This window comes from Microtus oregoni, unplaced genomic scaffold, assembly GCF_018167655.1.
Source record: "Microtus oregoni isolate MIOR12 unplaced genomic scaffold, Mior012 000003F_ref0000135, whole genome shotgun sequence".
Classification (NCBI taxonomy): Eukaryota; Metazoa; Chordata; class Mammalia; order Rodentia; family Cricetidae; genus Microtus; species Microtus oregoni.
In genome coordinates this window covers 69586980-69608693 of record NW_024543062.1, presented here as the reverse complement: position 1 = coordinate 69608693, position 21714 = coordinate 69586980, and the positions used below count along the sequence as shown (strand labels likewise).

The 21714-nt window shown below is 38.4% G+C and overlaps 1 protein-coding gene across 3 annotated transcripts in view; it reads right to left on the bottom strand.

Moving 5' to 3' along the window:
* Positions 1-17829, bottom strand: part of Zbtb41 (zinc finger and BTB domain containing 41) — a 32327-nt gene extending 14498 nt beyond the window's left edge. Inside the window, exons 1-6 of one of the 3 annotated variants that reach the window (XM_041648253.1) lie at positions 17725-17829; positions 15789-17023; positions 9472-9679; positions 8498-8567; positions 6082-6229; positions 903-1032 (exon numbers count right to left, since the gene is read on the bottom strand). In XM_041648253.1, coding sequence (XP_041504187.1) covers positions 903-1032; positions 6082-6229; positions 8498-8567; positions 9472-9679; positions 15789-16905 — 1673 coding nt within the window. In that variant the 5' untranslated portion in view covers positions 16906-17023; positions 17725-17829. Of the gene's footprint in view, positions 1-902; positions 1033-6081; positions 6230-8497; positions 8568-9471; positions 9680-15788; positions 17024-17622; positions 17688-17724 lie in introns of those variants that run through there. The other 2 variants (XM_041648255.1, XM_041648254.1) reach the window with 2 other exon arrangements.
* Positions 17830-21714: the final 3885 nt, after the last annotated feature.

Here is a 21714-nt window from a genome sequence, read left to right as displayed (position 1 = left end):
GCAGTGGTGGCACACGCCTTTAATCCCAGCACTCAGGAGGCAGAGGCAGGCGGATCTCTGTGAGTTCGAGACCAGCCTGGTCTACAAGAGCTAGTTCCAGGACAGGCTCCAAAACCACAGAGAAACCCTGTCTCGAAAAACCAAATAAATAAATAAATAAATAAATAAAAATTTTAAAAAAAGAAATTAGCATTTCTATTTCTAAGTTGAAGACCATAAAGCTTAAATACACTGAAGGTTTTAATTTTTGCATAGTGTTTCACAATGTAATCTGAGCTGATGACAAACATAAGTATCCTGTTTTGTTTTCCTGGTAATGGGACTGCAGACATGTATCACTAAACTTAACCTCAAAAAATTATAAAACTTACACCTGTTTTTCAAGATCAGCATTAAACATATGCTCAGGAACTGAAACATTACCATACTATCAGGTCCCTCACTTATCCTATTCCCCTTTCTCTCCTCAGAAATAACCACTCATATTTACCATGCTTTCTGCTTCCTTCTCATACACACACCCTAGTATACAAGATAGCACATGCCTTTGAAAATCTGAGTTGTGAGCACAGTCCTAACAACACTGGGACTACAGTTAGCTCACTAAAGCGTACAAAAGGCAGTACGAACAGGGTCTGTGGATGGACACCATCTGCAGATTTTCCAACAGTTCACAAGGCCACCCTGACAGACCAGCAAAAGTGACAAACAAACAGGATGTAGCAAACCAACTATCTGAACCTGCAAACCCTGGCTTCTGTAATGTCTCTGTCATTTACATTTTAAACTAAAGTATAGTCAGAGTACTTTGTGTCCTGAGTTATCTACCTCCTATAACACTTATTAATAATTTATAACACATGTAAGTGCTTCAACGTTTCTGAGTGTGCAGATAAATGTACCTTTCCCGTACTGACTTCCCACAAATGAAGCAAGTCCATTTTCTCTTTCCACCATGAGTACATTCTATATGGCGTTTCAAATTTCCAGTGTCATTGAATTGACGACCACATATATCACATGGAAAGGGACCTAAAAAAAATAAAAGCATGTATTTGAGTTTCAAGATAGAGATAGATACTACGCTAAATTCAATAGAGCTAACACAAATTTGTTGCTACCACCAACAGGAACATATGCAAAATCTGTAATATTCTGAAATTATTTGTTTATATTCTCTTCTCTCCTAGGTTGTTTATTCCCAAAAGGCATTTCTAGCACTTAGGCCCAAATACAAGGATATATATATAAAACATGGCACATTTCTGCCCACTCTTACAAAATTAAACCCACACTTGCCACAGTGACATACTGACCTTTCCTAGTTCTGACTTCCACCATTTTACCAAGTAAGTAACTTGAGACAGTTAAGTTCTACTGAACATCAAGCTAAAAGAAAAACATGGTGATGGATGCACAGCAGATGCAGTTCAAGGAAACCATCCACTTGTAAAACGGTGTCTCGGAATTTGCAAGAATAAATTGAAGGAGGAATTACGAGGAATTGATCATAACAGCACAAGAAAAAGAGACAGAATTTGGACATAGACTCAGAGACTATTTAAAGCAAAACTGATCCAAAAATACAGGAAATTTCTACATTAGAAATGAGGCAAGGCTTGAAAAGTTGTATCACTACCATGCATGCTTAACATATTTAAATCTTTATTTCTTTGAGAATGGAATTTTAATTTATTACTCACGTATTAACTAATTCAACAAATATTTGTAGATTCATTTTAAGTACCACTGAAACTCCCTCCTCAATCCCTGCACTGAGAAAAGAAAAGTCTCCAAATAGTTGAAAGAAAGTCAGTACTTGCGAAGTTGAAAATACCCCGATGGGCTGTAGAGCAAGAGGAACCTGTCATGACAAGCGTGATGTAGTGCAGCACAACCATCTATTCTTAACGTCTTCTAGCCTGTTAACTCTCTGTACACTTGATGTCCCCAGCAGGGAGAGGAAGACACAGAGCATCCATCCACCTGCATGTTCGGTTACTTGTTAGGGTTCCTTGACAACTTTTCATTTTTTTCTAACACTGGATATTCAGCTTTGCGTGTCGTCAAGCTTCTCTCAACTCTCTATTTCATGAAGCTAAGCTAAAATCTTACCATTAAGCAGGACTTCAAAATAACTATACACAGGATAGAAGAAGATCTGACTCTTAAAAGTTAGTTTATCTGACTATAAATTTCACACTTACAAATGCAGATATATTAAAAGTTCTTTAACTCTTCCAATCATATTACTTAGATATCTCTCTAACTCAACAGAACATACAATCCTAACATAGGCAACATGGATTTTTTTTTTTTTTGAGCCAGGGTTTCTCTGTAGACGAATGTATTTTTTAATACAATAAGAGTTCTTCTAAGTGTGATAGCAACATTGGCATCACTCGCACCACCAAACAAGTAGAGCAGACCTGAAAAAGCAAACACCCTAGAGCATAATCGAGCTGCTTCAACAACCTCTTCAGGGATGGGACTTGCACTGCTTCTTGTGAATCGTTCATCTGAAGTTTACAGCAGTCCACAGCAGTGAAAGTATAGAGGTGAGGCTCAACACTGCCTACTACATAAGTCATTAAACATTCCCTTTGTTGCCCATCCGTTGACTTGGCGGTGCTAAGGACGGATCTGTGCCTTCCCACGTCACACATCCGCTCTGGTACTGAGCCACGTCACCATTCACCATTTGTTAGCATCATTATATAAAAGGGGGGAAGGGGACCAGAACTCAAACCAATCACCTACATGGTTTATTATGTTTGCTCTTTTTCTTAAATATGAAAAATGTAAGCTCATTATTTTATTTCAGAAATATTTTTCAGAGTTTTTGAAAATAATACCTATAATACTGGAAATAACATATATTCAGAGAAAGAGAATATAAACTTAAAACCTATTACATTTTACCTTTTTGATTGCTGTTTTGGTTGTCAACTTGACTATAAATGGGATTAACTAAAATCCAAAAATGAAGGGCACAGCTGTGAGGGATTTTTACTTAATTTGAAATAGGAAGATTCACCTTTAACCCAGATCTTGACACACCTTTAATCTGGGCCAACCCTTCTGCTGGAAGCCTAGATAAGACATGGAAGAAGGAAGCTTTTGGCCTTTGCCTGCTTGCTCTCAACTTGCTATCACCAAGTCTATGCCTTCACTGGCATAAAGTCTATTTCTCTGAGATTTCAGTATATGTCGAAGATCAGCTGACATACCCAGCCATGTGGACTGAGCAACTTCTGGATTCTTCAACTTTCCATTCACAGCCAGTCACTGTTGGATTAGCTGGACCACAGCTTTTAAGTCATTCTAATAAATCCACTTTATACAAAGAGAGAGAGAGAGAGAGAGAGAGAGACAGAGAGAGAGAGACAGAGAGAGAGAGACAGAGAGAGAGAGAGAGACAGAGAGAGAGGATTGTATGCTTCATTTACATGATATCACACCTACATTGTCTTCCTAGTAAATGTCACCTTTTACAGAAATTACGCACAGTAACTAAGCATGTGTGTAGAGAACTGTGATTTACTGGCCTGCTAGATTACACTCTGCACTATAATTTAATATGGAGCCACAATCTCCCTAGACACTAAGACAGAACTCATTACCAAGCTAGCATCTGTTTGGTAAGTGTGTACTACTTTGAATGTCCAGTGTCTTTTCCTAGAGTAATTTTTCATAGATTTTTATAACTAAAGCTTAACACATTAAAAAATTAAACTTGACTATCTACCATTTTTAGTAGATAGTGAAATATAATTTTAAAAAAGCAAGTAATCTTTCAATAAACAACAATAACAAAAATTCCAGTTAAACCATTTTTAGAAAGATCCTCTTCATGAGCTCTAAGAGTTAGCCAGCTCAGCATATGCTGATAGGAAAAAAACTAGGATATAAAACTGGTTACTTTAACTCTTAAGCTATAAAAATAAGAATACACAGTGGAGGGCTGGAGAGATGGCTCAGAGGTTAAGACCACTGGCTGCTCTTCCAGAGGTCCTGAGTTCAATTCCCAACAACCACATGGGGGCTCACAACCATCTGTACTGAGATCTGGCACCCTCCTCTGGCCTGCGGGCATACATCAAGGCAGAATGCAGAATGTTGTATACATAATAAATAAATAAATCTAAAAAAAAAAGAATACACAGTAGACTAGATTTTTAATTTAGAACTTCTATCTGATACTTTTCAAACACTGATTACAAAATGATATATTTAATAGAAATTGAAATAGAAAACTAAAAACAGAAATGGAAGTAGAATCAATATACTAGTCATAAAAATCTCTGTCACGATATTTTTTTTTAAAATCAACTATAGTTTTCAATTTAAAAAGAAACCACTAATTGTCCAATAACAAGTAGGTAGATACTGAGGTTATGAGTAAGAACATGTCCTGAGTAAGAATGAAGACCTAAATTTGAATCCACAGAACCTAGGTCAAAGGCCAAGTGAGGACAGAGCATCTGTAACCCCAGAGCTGTGAGACAGGCAAAGACAGAAGACTTGCTGGTGCTAGCCGGTCACCAGCCTAGGTCCAGACTCAGTCAAACATATTGTCTAAAGGGAACAAAGTGGAGAATAATAATACGGGAATAAGCCATCTTCTTCTGGCTTCTGCATGCACAATCAGGTGCACCTGCAAACACACATGTACATACACCACACAGTCTAAAATGTACAAACACATTCATAAAGTTGTTATTCCTGAAATAAAGTATAAAAATAATTTTCTCACATGTAACATGCAATCATGATGTCTCTAACTGGAACTTTTAATATATTTAATAGTTATTTCTATGTTGGTTTTTTAGAATTGCAAACATTGAGCTTACTCAAAAACCACTTGGAAAGGGATAAGCTAAAAAATACTGTATTTTCTAGCAATAAGCAGCTTTCATATTATAAACACAAAAATCAAATATGCCTTAAAACACAATATAGCCTTGAAGTTATCATAACAACAGACAGACTTTTCTAATGAGATACAATAGTTCAAGGTCCTTTAACATTTTGTAGCTAACATAATTTTAAAAACCTGTTTTATTAGGCCGGGCGGTGGTGGCGCACGCCTCCCAGCACTCGGGAGGCAGAGGCAGGCGGATCTCTGTGAGTTCGAGACCAGCCTGGTCTACAAGAGCTAGTTCCAGGACAGGCTCCAAAACCACAGAGAAACTCTGTCTCGAAAAACCAAAAAAAAAAAAAAACCTGTTTTATCAAAAAACAATTAGAACTCAACAATAAAAAACAAAACAGCCACACTAAAACATAAAGTAAAAGACTTAACACAGATCATCAAAGACAAATAACAAACACATGAACAGATGTTCAACACCACATCTCCAGTAAAATGCAAATGAATTACTGATATAGTAAGCAATTATTACAGTGGCTGAAACACAAAATTCTGACAATACTAAATGTTAAAGTAACAGGCGTTCTAATGCAGTTGGCATAATCATTTTGGAAGACAAGATGGCAATTTCTTTTTTTTTTTTTTGAAATTTTAATGAACAAATTTATTTGAAGAAAACTGAATTAAGGACATGCTAAGCTTATTAAAAGATGGCAATTTCTAACAAACAATGTATTCTAAAAATCCAATAGACCTTTTCTTCATGTTCTTAGGTTTTTATCCAAGCAAACTAAAAATTTATATACACAACAAGACTTATAAACAGATAACTGCAGTCATTTTATAATCAATCAACAAAACTTGGACATTCATTGCTTTTTAAAATGTACCATGTGGTGGGGATGCTATGTGTGTACAGAGGCTGATAGCCATGAGGTGGGGATGCTGATGTGGGATAACCTTTTATATATAGAGGTTGGTAATACAATAACTACCTGCACCTTCTCAATTTTTCATTTACTTAAAACTACTCTTTTAAAGGAGACTTTTTTTTAAAGATCATAATATAATTACTTCATTTCCCCCTGCTCTTTACAATCTCCAAACAATGGAGATTTTAGAGGAAAAAGTACAGTTTAACAGTGGTAGGCTCTTCTGGATTCAGATAATCCGAAACTAGATGACTGCTTTATGAAAACACAACTCACCCAGATGGAACTTCTCCTGATGCTTTAACCGTGCAAATCGGGATTTGAAATGCTCTTCACAATAGGTACACTTAAAAGGTTTATCTTGTGAATGAAGAATCATGTGTTCCTCTAAGTGTGGTCTTCGAGTAAAAGATTTCTTACAAATCTAGATGAGAGTGTATATAAAATGTAGTTACCTTAATTTGAGGCTGAATTAAAATACAAAGCTCATAATAAAGATAAAACATACAAGTTCAAGTAAAGATAAACATCTTCCAACAGAAAACTTACCAAAGTATTATCAATCTTCTGACTATGCTAAAAAGGGGGTGGGGGATAAGAAACACTAGAAGAATTATAGTTCAGAATTATTAAATTAACCCTAAAGTTAAATGAACTTCGAATCATTCTATAGTTAACATGACTATAACATACTCTTAGTATCTTAATTCTAGATAGCAAATTCTTTTTAAGAAAAAAAAAGATTTATTTTTAATTTATTCATGTCAGTGTTTGAACACATATGTGTATGTCCATCACATGCATGTCTGATGCCCATGGATGTCAGAAGAAGGCACTGAGTCCCCTGGAGCCGATGGTTTTCAGTGGGAACAGAATCTGGGTCCTTTGCAAGAACAGCCAATGTTCTTTAAACAGGTGAGCCACCTCTCTACCCATGGATATCAATTTTTTTAATCCACAAAATAAAACCAAATTTATATCAGAAATAAAAAGATTTCTTTATCATTATTACCATATAGTTAATTAGGATTATCAATAATTATATCACAGTAAACCCCTCAACTTTTATCTCAGTTTTCAGAAATAAGAAAACACTGTATATAAAAATATGATATATGGCCAAATGGTGATGGTGCACACCTTTAATCCCAGGACTCGGGAGACAGAAGCAGGAGGTCCTCTGAGTAAGGCCAGTCTGGTCTACAGAGTGAGTTCCAGGGCAGCCAGGTCTACACAAAGAAACCCTATCTTGAAAAACAAACAAACAAACAAAAAGTTATCTAAGTCGGGGATTTAAAAAGAGTGAAGCTGCTGTATCAACAGATAGCAGTACCAACTAGGCACAATTCCAAGATTATTTTATTTACTGCTCAAAAAATGCTACAGAGCAGACATAACTATCAATATCATTTTTAGAGTTGAGGATGATAAAACTTTAAAGTAAAGAAGACATTATCTTGTGTAGAGTCAAAGAAATTAACTCCAGTGTTTTGAAACTGCAATAAGAGAAGGAACAATTCTGGAAGTGTGCGATATATATATATATATATATATATATATATATATACATATATATATATATATACACACACACACACCTAGACAGACAGATAGACAGACAGATAGATGTGTTAATCTTTAGATTAGCAATGTAAATGATAAGCAATATTAAACATTAAACTATATACAACTAAATACTACAAAAAAAATCCTTAGGGGCGTGACAGATTAAACAGATTTCTTTTGCTACTACTCCCACTGAATTCTTCTCCCATCCACTTTGTTCTAGAACTGACCATTTAACCAATAGCATGTGGTAGAAGTTATGATCTGGGACCTCTGAGGCCTTGACTAGGCTTCTTGGCATGCACATGTATGCACACATACACACACATGCACACAAAAGCACACACACACACACCTCCCCCATCTGTCTGTCTCTATCAGTATGCCCGCTCCCTGTCTCTCTTGTCTTCCTCTGTCTCTCTGTCTCTCTCTGAACCTAGCTACTCTACTAGAAGGGTGGAGGAAGCCCAAGCAGCTTCAAGAAGAGCAAGAAGGGAATCTGTTGTTCCCTGATGCATCCTTACTAACCCCAGTCATCAGGCATCACCAAGTTGACCGCTATATTAGTAAGTCGCTGCGAAAGGGCCCCAAAACCAGAAAAAGAAAAAAAAATCATCCAATACTTTATAACAACCCAGTTACTTTGATTAACATAGCACAGAATCAAAGAAATACCTAGCAAAGCCCTGTCTTCAGTTTGGATTCCTGACACACAAAAAGATGAGAAACAGTAAAAAGCAGTTTAAGAACCCTTGAACTTCAACATGGTTTATTATACAGCAAAGGATAACCAAAAATGGAGAGTTTAATTTTAATGTCTATATTCTGCCATAGTAATGTTAGACATCATTATACAGAACTCTCAATACAAAGCATAGTGATTTTGCTAATTGTATGCAGGGACAAGATCAGGGAATAATAAAAACCAAAACAGAATCTCCATTTCTGAAACCTACTATCTGGAAACTACATTTTCAGGAGAAATTTAAAAAAAAATTCAAATAACTTGATTTAAAAAATTCTAAAAGTGAGATAAGTTCCATTACTTTAAACCCAATTACTTTTGTTTCCCCAAAGACAACATTACATTTGCTTTGATTTTCTAAGAGAAATTACAAATTCTTACTTCACACTTCCAACTTTCACTTTTAGTCTTCTTGATGGAAATAAACTCTTGTGCATTTTCAGGATGAAATCTATGACAAAGAGAAAATATTAGGAAAATATGCTAATTAAGTCTATAATTCATATGAATCTGTCCACAGTGATCTCAAGAATCAGATTCTAGCCCAGTGTGGTACATGCCTCCTGGAACCTTACATTCAGAAAGCCAAAGCAGGCAGAGCTAGTACTGGTGGCCAGCCTAGGCTACAAATCAAAACTCTGCTTCAAAACACAAAGAATGAGGCATGATTTGTTCATTTTTGGTGTTGTTATTACTGGGTCTCATTCTATAGCCCAAACTGGCCTTAAACTTACAGCAATCTATCGGCCGCAGCCCCACAGGTGCTGGGATTACAGTCATCAGCAACCTTACCCACCTTAGGTCTCGATTTTTCTTAGAATCACAGGTACATTTAGGAAGAACATAGGTTTCACCATTTTAAAGATTTTATGCATATATCTAAGTTACAAAGAAATTAAGAAAAGTATATGTAAATGTATTCTTAAATAAAATCTGCATGTGTGCAGACTTCAGTTTTTAGAGTTAATATTCAACACTATATGACTCACAAACTTTTCCACACTAAAGGTGAATGTGAAAAATAAATTTCCTAAGAGTTTCAACACCACATATTTATGAAGACTTACTTGTCAAAACCAAATTTAAAAAAAAAAAAAAGGATACTCAAACTGCATCATAAACTGTACATTATAGGCCATATTCTTGTTGTGCGGCCAAAAGGCTTCAACTCAACAATAGAACAAACTATGAACTATATCAAGAAAGTAACCCTGGCTGTTGTTTTGTTGATTTGTAAACTCTGCACAACCATAAAGCAGTGGCAGCACTGGAAACGAGCACCTTGCAGACATTTCCAGTGTACTTGTGTTCCCATAGAAGGCACAATGACACAGTGGAAGCAAGACAATACTTGCCTCTTGACGTGCTTGGCTAGTGTCTTCTTGCTTGCATGAAGCTTATTACAGTAAGGGCACTTGTGCTCCTTCTTGTGAAACTCTACTTCATTACTGTGCTTCTTTCTGTGAACAGTTAAGTTAGACTTTGTCGAATAACGCTGGTGACAAATATCACACTCAAAAGGCTTCTCACCTGTGTGCACACGGGTATGACTCTCGTATTTCCCTACAATGAAGAAGAAAATTAAGTTTAACAAATCTGCTATGTTGTGACTGAAATTTCAGAGTGGGATAAAAACACACGGTTTAATAATATATACACCCAAATTCATATAGAAAACTAAAAAGAAAAATATTTACCTAAATTTCTAACTCAAATGAACCTCAAGATTCGGTGCTTCAAGCTTACTACTTAAAGTATACTTTCCCTCAAAAGCTTCAGTAATAAAACATTTAATCGTTCACGTATTTTAAAAATCTTAATGCTCCACACTGTGGTGGTGCACGACTTTAATCCCAGCACTCAAGAGGCAAAGACAGGCAAATCTCTGAATTCAAGGGCAGCCTAGTCTATAAAGTGATTTCCAGGACAGCCAGAGCTACACAGAGAAATCCTGTTTTGAAAAAACAAAAATAATAAAATAGATCTTAATGTCTGAAATTTTCCTGAAAAAGTGTTGACAATTTCTGAATATTGAATGCACTTTTTAAATGCAAAACTAACATTTAGAAAAATATCTACTCATTTAACATTTATTATATCATAATTTACTTTTCCTATGTACACCCACAAACTCAGTGTTCAAAATTGGGAGATCTTATTCAAATATTACAAAAAAATGTTTACTTATTTTGTAATTTTTCATTTCACAGGAGGCATTCTGGAAAGAATGCGACAAAGCTAGAAGAGTTAACAAATAATTAACAATACAACCCGTTTATATAAGAACTCCTTAAGATACAAGAAAATAAAGTATGGCTGTGTGAATGAAATGCTAAATCCAGCACATGCAGGTAAAATCTGAGCAAGCAAGAAAAGATGAACAGGCATAAAAGGCAACCAGTCATACACGTGGAACACGTGCCTAAGGTCTTCATCTACTCAGAATGGACAATACAGGTTTCCTAATAGAAATACCCAAGAAGCTGTGACACAGACAACAACAAAAGAAAACAGGAAAAGTACAGTGAAAAAGAAAGCAAATAGATGCATACAATTGGTTTAATTTATTTCCATTCTTATTTAGCATAAGGTTCTTTATATCATTATGTAAAATATAAATGTCTATGTTTCTGAGGCAAAAAAAAAAAAATCACAGGTAAATACAGGCCACGTTGGATCTTTGTACCAAGACACAAATCCTGTCTCCTTAAATTGTAGAATGTATGACTTGGGACAAACAATTTCTCTGTTTCAACTCTTCCTCACCCAAACAACAAAATATGCATAAAATTTTCTGCAAAACAGTCTGTATCCTTTTTTTATATACATTTGTCCAGAAAACAAAGACTGTTATCCGCCACCTCCTCAGTTAGCTGTGTCCTAATTAAGCTAAAAATTTAGCCTCTCAGGACCTGAGTTAGTAAAACTTTATGGGTTTGTATATAATAAATGAATTAATACATAAATGATACTTAAAGCATTCGAGTACCTAGTAAACACTAATAAATGTTAGTCATTATTACCTTCAGCATCTTTAGTACAAAGTCTCAGAACTGGAAACAACATATCAACTCTCTAATGCACGAATTTCAGTTTTGGTTCCAAATGGAACCTAAATATATAAGATATAAGAAAAATTTTGGACCAGTTGATTACTTACTATAAACATATTACAGTTATAAAGATCTTATACTACTATTTAGTAGCGTTTTTATTACATGTGCAATCAAGACTTTTTTCTACTAGGAATAAAATTTGAGATATATACTAAATATTAAAATCATAGAATAGACAGTTAATTTTTAAAAATTAAACCTCACCTTCTTAGATCAGTAGTCTTAAAAAGATTAATAGAAAAAAATTAAACTTAAATAGCTCAAAGCACTTGTGTGTGCATGCATACATACCTATATACATGCATGCATACATGCATGAGTATGTGTGTATGTGTGCGCACATGCGTGCATGCGTGCGTGCGTGCGTGTGTGTGTGTTGGTGGGGGCTGCCCATGCACATAGACCCAGAGACCAGAGCAAAGCACTGGGTGACTGGGTGTTCTCCTCAAGGCCCTCCACCTTGTAGTCTTGAGACAGGTGGCTCGAAGTACAGTAAGCTTGCCCATCAGCTTATCTTCTAGCCAACCAACTCCAGGAACCCACCCATCTCCACTTCTCAATCTGAGACGTACAGACACATGCAGCCATTCTCAACTTTTTATGTGGGACTCAACTGAGGTCCTCAGGGCTTCATATCTGTAGAGCTACTTCTCCAATCCCCAAACATAAAGGTTTTTTTTTTTAAAAAAATCTTTTGAAGTATATATAGTAAATGTGATTTTTTTAATTTGCAAGATTTTTATAACAAAATTTAAATAACTTACAAAGGAAAAATAAATATAATAATGCCAAGAGACTGAGATAAATTCCTATAGCATAATGAATCACAGAAATGAAAAACCTTAAGTTACAAATTCAAAAGTTTATGCACATCCATATTGCATAGCCCATTGTCTCCAGGAACTTGAAATTCTAAACAAGAACAACAGACAAGCTTGAGGGAAAGCTTGACTCAGAAGATCCAAGTGTGTCTCCAAAGATTTATGAAGAAAAACAAAATGTAATCCCCCAATAAATCTCATGCTTAAAGCAAGTGGCAGGAGTATGGGGTATGAAAGGGACACTCCTCGGTAGAAACAATATCTACAATCTACATTCATTTCTTCATTTCTGTGTGAAGAGGTTCCCATATCAATGTATAAAATCAGCATGTTCTTTTCAAACTTAACAGTCTATTTAAAAAATAGAAAACAGCATATAGTGGAAAACTGTGCAGTCATCTTCTGAACCAAATCTCAATATGAATTATGTCAAAGTTAAAATCACAAACCAAAGACATTTTCACATGAATAAATTTGTCTTGATGTATTTCAAAATTTACTCCCTCAGATGGCTCAGGTTATTATTTTCAATTTCACATGCAGTTTTTGTGAGAAGCACCACTGAATGGCCCTACCATATTTCATATCGGATACTGCTACTCTCAAGTGCACTTACTCATATAACACACCTTAAACAGCACATAAAGTATTCTGCACATAAAGTATTGTCACAATGCACTAAGAACCAAGGAGGGTCCTATCCCAACAGACCATATAAACTCATGTGTAAAGAGGGAGAGGGGACATAAAATGTTTTTGTTTCTAGAGGAGATTGTGATTTACTTCAAACAAAGATTTTAGTTCTGTGTAGGAAACAAAAAAAATATAAATTATCCAAGTTTTCTCTCTTACCCCATCTGTCATCTCTTTATTTTGCTTTTTACCCAGTAGGTTTTTGGTATAAGGGGCAGCAAGGTCAAAGGACTCTTATTTACATGAGAATTGGATGAGAAATGGACAGCTGGTAGTCTCTGGAAAGACTTAACTAGATCAAGAGTGTTACTTGCAGCACCAGAAAGAATAAAAGATCCAAATAATGGAATAGAATTTTTTTGGTCATGTATTATACAGCTAATGGTTCCAGCAGAAATCTCAGAGTGTTACCTCTTTAAGGCAGCCAAACAAGGAGACGATAAAGAAACCTAACAGGGTCTGTCCAAGCCAATGGAAATCCAGATAACACCCTTTAAACTTATTTCAAGCCTGTAAGTGCTTGCTGGCAAATGTTAATGACTTGAAATATGCAAAGCACACTAACCAAGCACAAGGAATATAAGTTTCAGCTTCAATTTAGTTAGACTAGCAAAATGATAATCAAAAATTTGAGAAGGATTTTTTAAAATCCTGTAAAAGGAATAAGCATGAGATGAAAAATGACAGAATCCAGCTATAAAGTTGTTTTGCGATTAGCAGACAAAACATTTACAGTGTATCTTCTAACACTCTTCATTCTAGCTGTCACCAACAGCTCTGAAGACATTCACCAGAAACACCACTCTATCCTCATCCCACTGTTCACTGCCAGTGTCACTCAACTTCCCAATCCAAGCAGCATTATGCTTCCACCCCTTTGTTATATGCTCCTTCTTGCCTCTTTTCCTTACCCAATTTCCTTCTTCACACTGAAGACAGTATGATCTGGCTATAACTCATTGGCTATTGTTTTCTTTTTAAGCTTCCCCTCCCCAGTAGGTTCATCAGATAAAACATACTCCTCTGTATAGCACTGAAGCCATCCCAAAGCTGGCTCTCCTTTACTTGCCTACTCTTAGAGCCTGTCATTTCTTCTATGCCTCTTTACTTATTTGAAAGACAACCACACCTTAGCAATTTCTAGAACATACCATACCTCAATACCTTTACACACTGACCCTTCTATCTTGTAAATGTCACCCTATTCTGTAAGTTTCAGGTTCAGTATTACTAGTTCCGAGAACTCACTCATCATTTCCCTGATCCTCCTGATAACATTAACTTTATTATACTATGATAATTTTTGCATGTACTCAAATACTTGTGGACAGAGAATCATTTCCTATCTGTTTAAGAGGGCTTGAAAGGCATCCAGTGTTCAATTAATAAATACCAGAAGCAGCTAATATTCTTGTATACCTGCATTCTGTGCAGTACTTAAGTGGTTCTGCAGAACCATCCCATTTAATTCTCACCATAACCATTCATATAATAACAACACATCAGCATCAGCTCATTTCACTTATGAAGGGGGAAAACTCCACAGGTTAAACAACTCACACAAGGCCTAGATTTAAAAACCTAGCAGTATGACCCTTCACCAGCTCAAGCTTTTAAATCAGCATGTAGATTTAAACAAGAACTAGATAGACACACGTAGAGACAGAGACACTTGGCCATAGAAGAATGAGGTAGTCAAGCAACAGAAGGGAAAGACTATAATGTAAAATTCATTCTGAAAAGTATGTTGGAAATAACTGTACACGGTAATCTACTGATTCTCATAATATATGGAATGACTTTGATAAAAGACATTTTGCAAACTTCTTGGTTTTTCAGTTTCAATCTTAGGCACCGTTTTCTGAGTTTATGTGCATAAAACTCTAGTTTCCTAGGGACATTAAGAAGAGCACTCATAAGATACCTTATTTATAAAGTGATTTGAAGAAAAGTTAGGCTAAGCAAAATTAACAGACATATTTTCTAGTATTATTACAAAATTGCATCAAGTTAAAAGTGACTGTGTATTCTCAAACCTAGTGGAACTGAAAGTCCTCCCTCAACAAAGTACCTCACAGACTCAAGAGAACAGTTTGAGACCCACATGCTGGACCTATAATGCCCGTAGTGAACTGACCCTTGCTCACTGATTTCCAAGTCAAATTAGGCTAATTAAAGTTTGTAGAATACCACAAGCAGGGAGTACAAAGTCTAAGATGTGTAGGAAAAATAAAATATTCTAAGATAAAATGTTACCAGGTACCTCAGCTCCAAAAAGCTGCTCTCTGTACATACTCACATTGATAGAGCTACAGTGACATTTACTGACAGGACTAACAAGTTTCTTGTACACATAAGCTCTTCCAACTGACTAAGCTGTTCAGTTACTTCTGTGTATGAAACAGAGTAAAATTAATAATCATTAAAAACTGAACTGAGAAGAGTATCCTTAGAAATACATTCAAAAAATACTGTAAAAGCAAAAAAGAAAAGTTTCCACTGTAAAACAAGTCTATATGCTAACCTATTTTGATAGCAAATGATTACAAATACCTTATGAACCAAATTTTGATCTATGCAAACAGCATACGTAACCTAGGACAAAACAGTTATGTATGGAAAGAACTGCATAGTTTCTTTTACAAGATCAGATTACTTAAACTGCTTTAATCATTTTTTGTGCAGAATGTACCTAACAATTTTATAATCAATGTACATGTAACTCAAAACTAGCACTTCTAAAATGAAACTGGTGGTCAAAAGCTATATACAATAACTGCTGCTTTTCTGGAGTCTTTCTCCCAAATATAGAACCTATAACCTGTAGAGACACCATGACAAAAACGTGAAAGAGTAAATACCAGATTTCTGATGCACGACCAATTTAAATTAACAAGATAAACGATGTGCTGAAAATCAGAGGTCTTCCCTACTACAGAACTCTTCGTACAAGTCCCTTTCGAAGTTTAGTTTTTAATGATTACCTCTAAAACAGTCACAGAGTATATGTTTAATTAGAGCGAGGAAACAGACTCTCCTTACCTATTCGGTCAAATGTCTTATCACATTTGGGGCACTGCAGGATTTTCTTATTACTGTTCTGAATGATGACGGGAGCTAACCCTTCGTGGATGCTCCCTGCAGAATCGCCAGCCTCGGGTTCCTCTTCCGCATCGTTATCTTTATCACTTTGCTCAGTGTCAGAGTCCTCATCTGACATTTCCTCCTCTAGCTCGTCGTCTTCAGCATTATACTCACTTCCAGGATCCTCAGAATCATTCCTATCTGACTTCTCCTTGTCAAAACTTTCTTGATTCAAATTGTCTGACCCACCCCCACTTTCCTGTTCATCATCACTAGTGTCCTCAAACTTAACAGGACACTTCCTATTCCTTTTAGACCTTCGGGAAGAAAAACTTCTCTCCAGCATTTTTAACCCATGTTTTTTCCCCAATAACAGGGACCTGTGAGTTTTAGCTAAATGATTCTCTAAGGACTTTTTATAGCAGAAATGTCTACTACAAAATTTGCACTGATGATTACTTGATAGTCTTCCAGTTAATTCATTTAGTGTTTCGTCGGGAGATGACTTCTCAGTTAGCTCTGCCTGAAAAGTAGCAACGTTTTCGTTATTCAGCAGCTTCACTGCATCGATAATGTCCAGAAATTTCGCGGCCTCTAAAACAAGAGGTATTTCATATTTGTACACAAAAAATTCTGACGTGTAAAGAAACTCAAGCAAATGCTGAAAAACCGAATGTGTTACGTGATCCAGGGTGACGACATCAGTGCTGGGGTTTTTGCTCAAACACGCATGAAAATAACTACTACCAACTGCAACGACCACTTTATGAGCACTAAATTCTTTTCCTTCTACTATGATAAGTAAGTCGCAGAAAGACGGCTGCTTCTGCCTGTCATCGTTCAAATACTTCAGCAAATTCTTATTATACTGCAAAGAACTCAAAAGCTTTCTCTGATCTGGAGAGGGAGGAAGGTCTTGGTAACACTGAAGAGCCTCTGGGGTGGGTCTGTCTGTCGACTGAGTATAGGTCACTTGGCCGCACTCCACACCAGCATTTTCTTCTGAAGAATCTTTGTGATAGCCCAGATGGATCTTCTCGTCAAGATTTGAAGTAACCCTTCTCCTTTTCTTCATTGCAGTACTGCAATTTTTGAACAGGAAACTTCATAAGTGACTTACGAGGTTTTTGAAACAAAAACTAGATTGTCTTGAACAACAGCTTCTGAAGGGGCGTGCCCCGCCGTTTCATGGTCTGCAAAACAGTGAGAAGCACGTAAGGACTCCACAGCAAAGCAATCTGAAATAAGCAAAGGTGCTGTCGATTAATCTTTTCTAAATTGTAACTTAATCACAAAGTCAACGGCACATTCACCAGCAGCTAAGATTTTGAGGGCGGAGAAGGAGGAGGGCTGGGTTTAGGGAAGACAACCAACAAAAGAATAGTGTTAAGTGAAGGCACAGCACACCTTCCAGGCCTGATTCACCACTACGGTGGAAAGAAGAGAACACAGAGAGAGCGATCCGGCCGGGGCTGCGGACCGTGCAGACACGCCGGGGCTGCAGTCCCGGTCTGGGTGCTGGGACACTGACAATAAGACCAGCGCGGCCACGGAAAGCAACTCTCCATTAGCACGCTTTCCCCGGGCGAGCGCGGCACAGCTCCGCAGCGACAGACCTTCCGAAAGCCACAGGGCAGAGCAGTGTGGCCCTAGGAGGGGCGCCGGGAGCGGAGTCGGCACGAGCGACCACTGCAAGCCGCGCAGCCTGCCCAGGCCCGGGTCGGCGGCGCCGCGCTCGCCCGTGACCCTTCCCTCCCAGGCTGTCCGGGCGAGCGCCCCACAGGCCCATTACCGGGAAACCCCGGGCTCCCGCGCCGCGCCGGCTCGGGGCAGCCAGCTCCGCTCCCCGCGCGCTCGCGCCCGCGCCCACCCACTTCCGGGTCCGGCCCCCCACCTCATCCACCTCAGCGGCGCTCCTTCCCCTCGCGGAGTCCCGCCGCCGCCGCCCGCCTGGCACGTCAGCCGCGCGCAGCCGCCTAGCCGCGGCGAGAGGCCGGCGAGCCCGGGCAGCCGCCAGAGCGCATGCGCGCGCCTTTCCAGCCCCCGCGCATGCGCTCCGTCAGCTCCTTCTGCTGCTTTAGGTGCCCTATCAAGGTCCTAAGTCCGTTATACCCAGTGTTGTTGGTGACTTCGGGTCCTTCGTTGGTTGAACCAGAAAAACTGAGTTGCAGGAAGGGAAGCGAAGATTGCCTCTGATGAGGAGTTAGAAGGAATTGGCACGGTGACAACCGGTGTGTTTCCAATTTGTCACCAAAGAGCCCCCGCCGGGAGCTTGCTCTCAGTCCGTGGGGGCAAACCCCCAAGTGCGGGCTAGAAGTCGCTGTGCGACGTTCGGACTGACAATACACCTAAAATGTAAGCGCACCTGAAATTGTGCAGTTTGTTTTTAATTAACTTACTGTGACCAGGAAATGGAGGTATGAAGCTGATAAAAAGGACAGACAAACCTCTAAAGGAACTTAGAGTCTCAGACCCGGTGCCTAACTAACGTGTTGCATCTCCAACAAAATGAATGCCCAGGGAACGGATGTTGCCCATCTGGCGATGAAGGTTCTAGATCTTGTTTGTACAGACCTAAGAAGAATGGCACAAAGGCCATGGCCAAAGGAAATGGACATCCCCTCTCCACCTGTAACACCGCCCTCTTCATAACTCACACGTCACTGGGCATCTGGAAAAGGCTAGCCTCTCATTAGAAGCCATGAGGAGAGGAAACACCCAGGGAGAGCGCGTAGTAGAATGCCTCGACTTTGTTTCCCCTAGTATGGGTAGGCATTGCAATGGAGGTCCTTGTGGATGTGCTGAACAGACTGATGTGGATAATTCCCTAGTAGTGTGCTGCCCCCTGCCCTATCAGCTGCCAAAGACTGGCATCATCCAAAATAAGCAGTTCCTCCCTAAGGCTTCAAAGGGAAGCCCCGCCTGTGTTTTCACCCCAGAACAATGCAACGTGAAGATTGGATCGTCAACTCTTGCCTAAATTTCAAGCTTATTTGACTGTCTTGTGGATTTTACACTTGCCAGTCCCCACAACTGAATGAAAAAAAAAATGAAGACATGACGGCTCCCAGCTGTGGTTGAGGATAAGGTTTATTTTAGATGTGAGAGAAAAGAACAGCCAGAGGTGTCTGGAAGTGTCCAGACTGAACCAGGCCTGTTGGGAGCTGTGAACCCCCCAGGTTCAGAATTTCTGGTAAACAACTTGTAATGCTTGCAGCTGCTCTAAGCATGAGGCCTTCAGGAGTTCCTGATGGCAGGGGAGTGGTTTCTGGTGGGTTTGGCTGCGGAGTGGCTATAAGTTAAGCTGCCCATGGACACAACAAGGGAGCATTCTTGGGGAATTCAAGGATGACCTGTGTCTCTGTCTGTGAGTCTTTGCGTGTTTTAACCTCCAGCCCCTTGCCCAGTTCACGAACTGTATGGTTACGCATAGAGCACAGATGGACGTGGTGCACTACACAGACCTGCAGACAGGGCCATTGGGAACACGGGGCTGGGTGCCGGGGTGGTAGCTAAGAGAGGAGCTGCAGACCAAGAGGCCATGAGCAGGCCAGAAGACCAAACGGCTAAAGTAGCCAAAACATCTGGTTCTATAGGCATCAGAGAATCTAGGGGAAAGGAAGGGAAGCTCAGGAGCTGGAGAGATTTAGGGTAGGGGGAAGGGGTATGTCAGTGAAGATAACTGGACTTGGGTGGTTGTGATGCTGAGAACAGGTGCCTCAGTTACTTACCATCTGTCCCTAATTTGAGACCTAACAACAACTCCATGGCCTAATTCCAGGAATTAAATGTCATGAAACTTACTTCTCCACCCTATCATTTGTGTTTCTCTGGAAAACACTGACTAACTCACAAGTGATAAAAGTTAAGAAGAATATTTTGACAGTTTTCTAAGTCATATGCCACTGAGAAGGGACAGTAAGAATAGAGCCGAGAAGGAAAGATCTTTCCCCAAATTCCCAGTGTTTTTGTGTTGCTGATATGTCCTGATCTTCACACCCTTGCAAAGTGTTTCATGGGTTTGCTTCTAAAAATGAAAAAAAGGTTTATGCGTTGATTCAATTAAATATCTATGGAACAATTGTATTGTGACCAGAATGTGACATTTCTACTTTAATAAACATACTTTTCAATAACATGAAGATATAAATGAATTTTAATCATGGTCAACTTGTATGCAATCTCTTCAATCAGGCTAAAAAAAATTTCTAAGGCCAGTTATTAATCATTTGTATTTTCATCTTTTCTGCATTTTTAAAAGCTTAAGATGTAAACATTCTCTTTACACCATACTACACAAAGGCCAAACATTGGTTAGATTTGACTCAACAGTAATTGTTCTCTGACGTCTCAGACAGACTCAGAAAAATAACCAAATAATTGAAGACTGCTCTCCTAGACTCTCTGCTATGGATAATGAGGCTCTCCATACTGGATAATTTATTAACAATATAATTTTATTTCTCACTTCTAGAGTGTGAAAAAAACAAAATGGAAGTGTTGGCATTCAGTGTCCTGTAAGGGCCCATTCCCATCCCCCATTCTTACACAGAGGAAGAGATATCTCTTGTGATAAGTGACAGAACGGTTTTGTAAAAGTCCTAAAAGAGTTCCACTCAAACCTTTTAAGTCATGTTAATTCATGAAGGCAGAGCTCTCATGCCAGTCTCTATTCTGGAGATTAAGTTTTCGTGCATGCAGAAAAGGTGGGGCATTCACCATAATCGCAAAATGAAGAATCTGTATTGCAAAGCTGTCTTCAAATTACTATAGATTCAGATACATAAGTAAGTTAGATTGCATATTGAACTACTCCTCCCCATTAGTATATATACATTGTATATGGTACTGGTAAACAAGTTAATAAAATATATAACGAACTTGGAGCACACTCCTACTAGCAGTTCTGTACTCTCCCCTTCCTTCCTCTGTGGCAGTACAATATTCTGAAAGTATAATTTACATTCTAAGAGACTGGAACTTTTGCTGGCCCTCACAGCCAGAGTTAATACATCTTGAACTCCCTTAAAATTGCTAGCAACTGAATACTCAAACTATTTGTTACACCTTCCGTTAAGAGAACAAAGTAAAAACTAACCTTCCTTGCCTTGTCTTTCCCATGTAATCAACTTTTACAACCTAAGCTAATGTATAGCCATAATCTTACTCGTCTGTGCCCCTGACCCAGAATAATGCATGTACATCGATTGCTGAAAGCAGCAAATACAGAAACTGAAACATCTCTTTACCAGAAAGGATGAAAGCAATCATTTATGGATATTGCTTGATAAACAATGATGTTTGCTTTCTGAGTCATTTGAGATCTATTGAAACCAGCGAGTTAATCCCCTGTAAAACTCTGTTAAAGGTTTCTGTAACGTACCCTGTTCCTTCCCTCATGTGATGCTTCCTATGCTGTTCAATAAAAACAGAGCAAAAACTCTTGTTAGGGACAGGCACATAGCACATACAGACACACACAAGACAGACACAAAAGGACAAACAGTCACAAGGGGGTCTAAAGGTAGACCCAGAGTCAGGCTCACACACTGAACAGAGAACATGAGATTGAGAACTCAAATCTGGACTCACTCTTGGTTAAATGACTCCAAGGGGAAGTGATCTCATATCTTTCCTTAATGTGACACTGATGTGGGTGACTCAGACTTAATCAGTAACGAGTATAATCCATGCATCCCTCTTCCTATTACTGCCTTTGTCTACTCTGGTGTCATGTGTACATTGATGACTTTATAAACATATTTGCAATCTAGGGACCACAAATGAGAGAAGACATACAATATGTGTCTGAGCCTGACTTAATACCCACTTTCATGCACCTTCCTACAGATGGCATGTTCCTTTATATATTAGATAGCTTTAT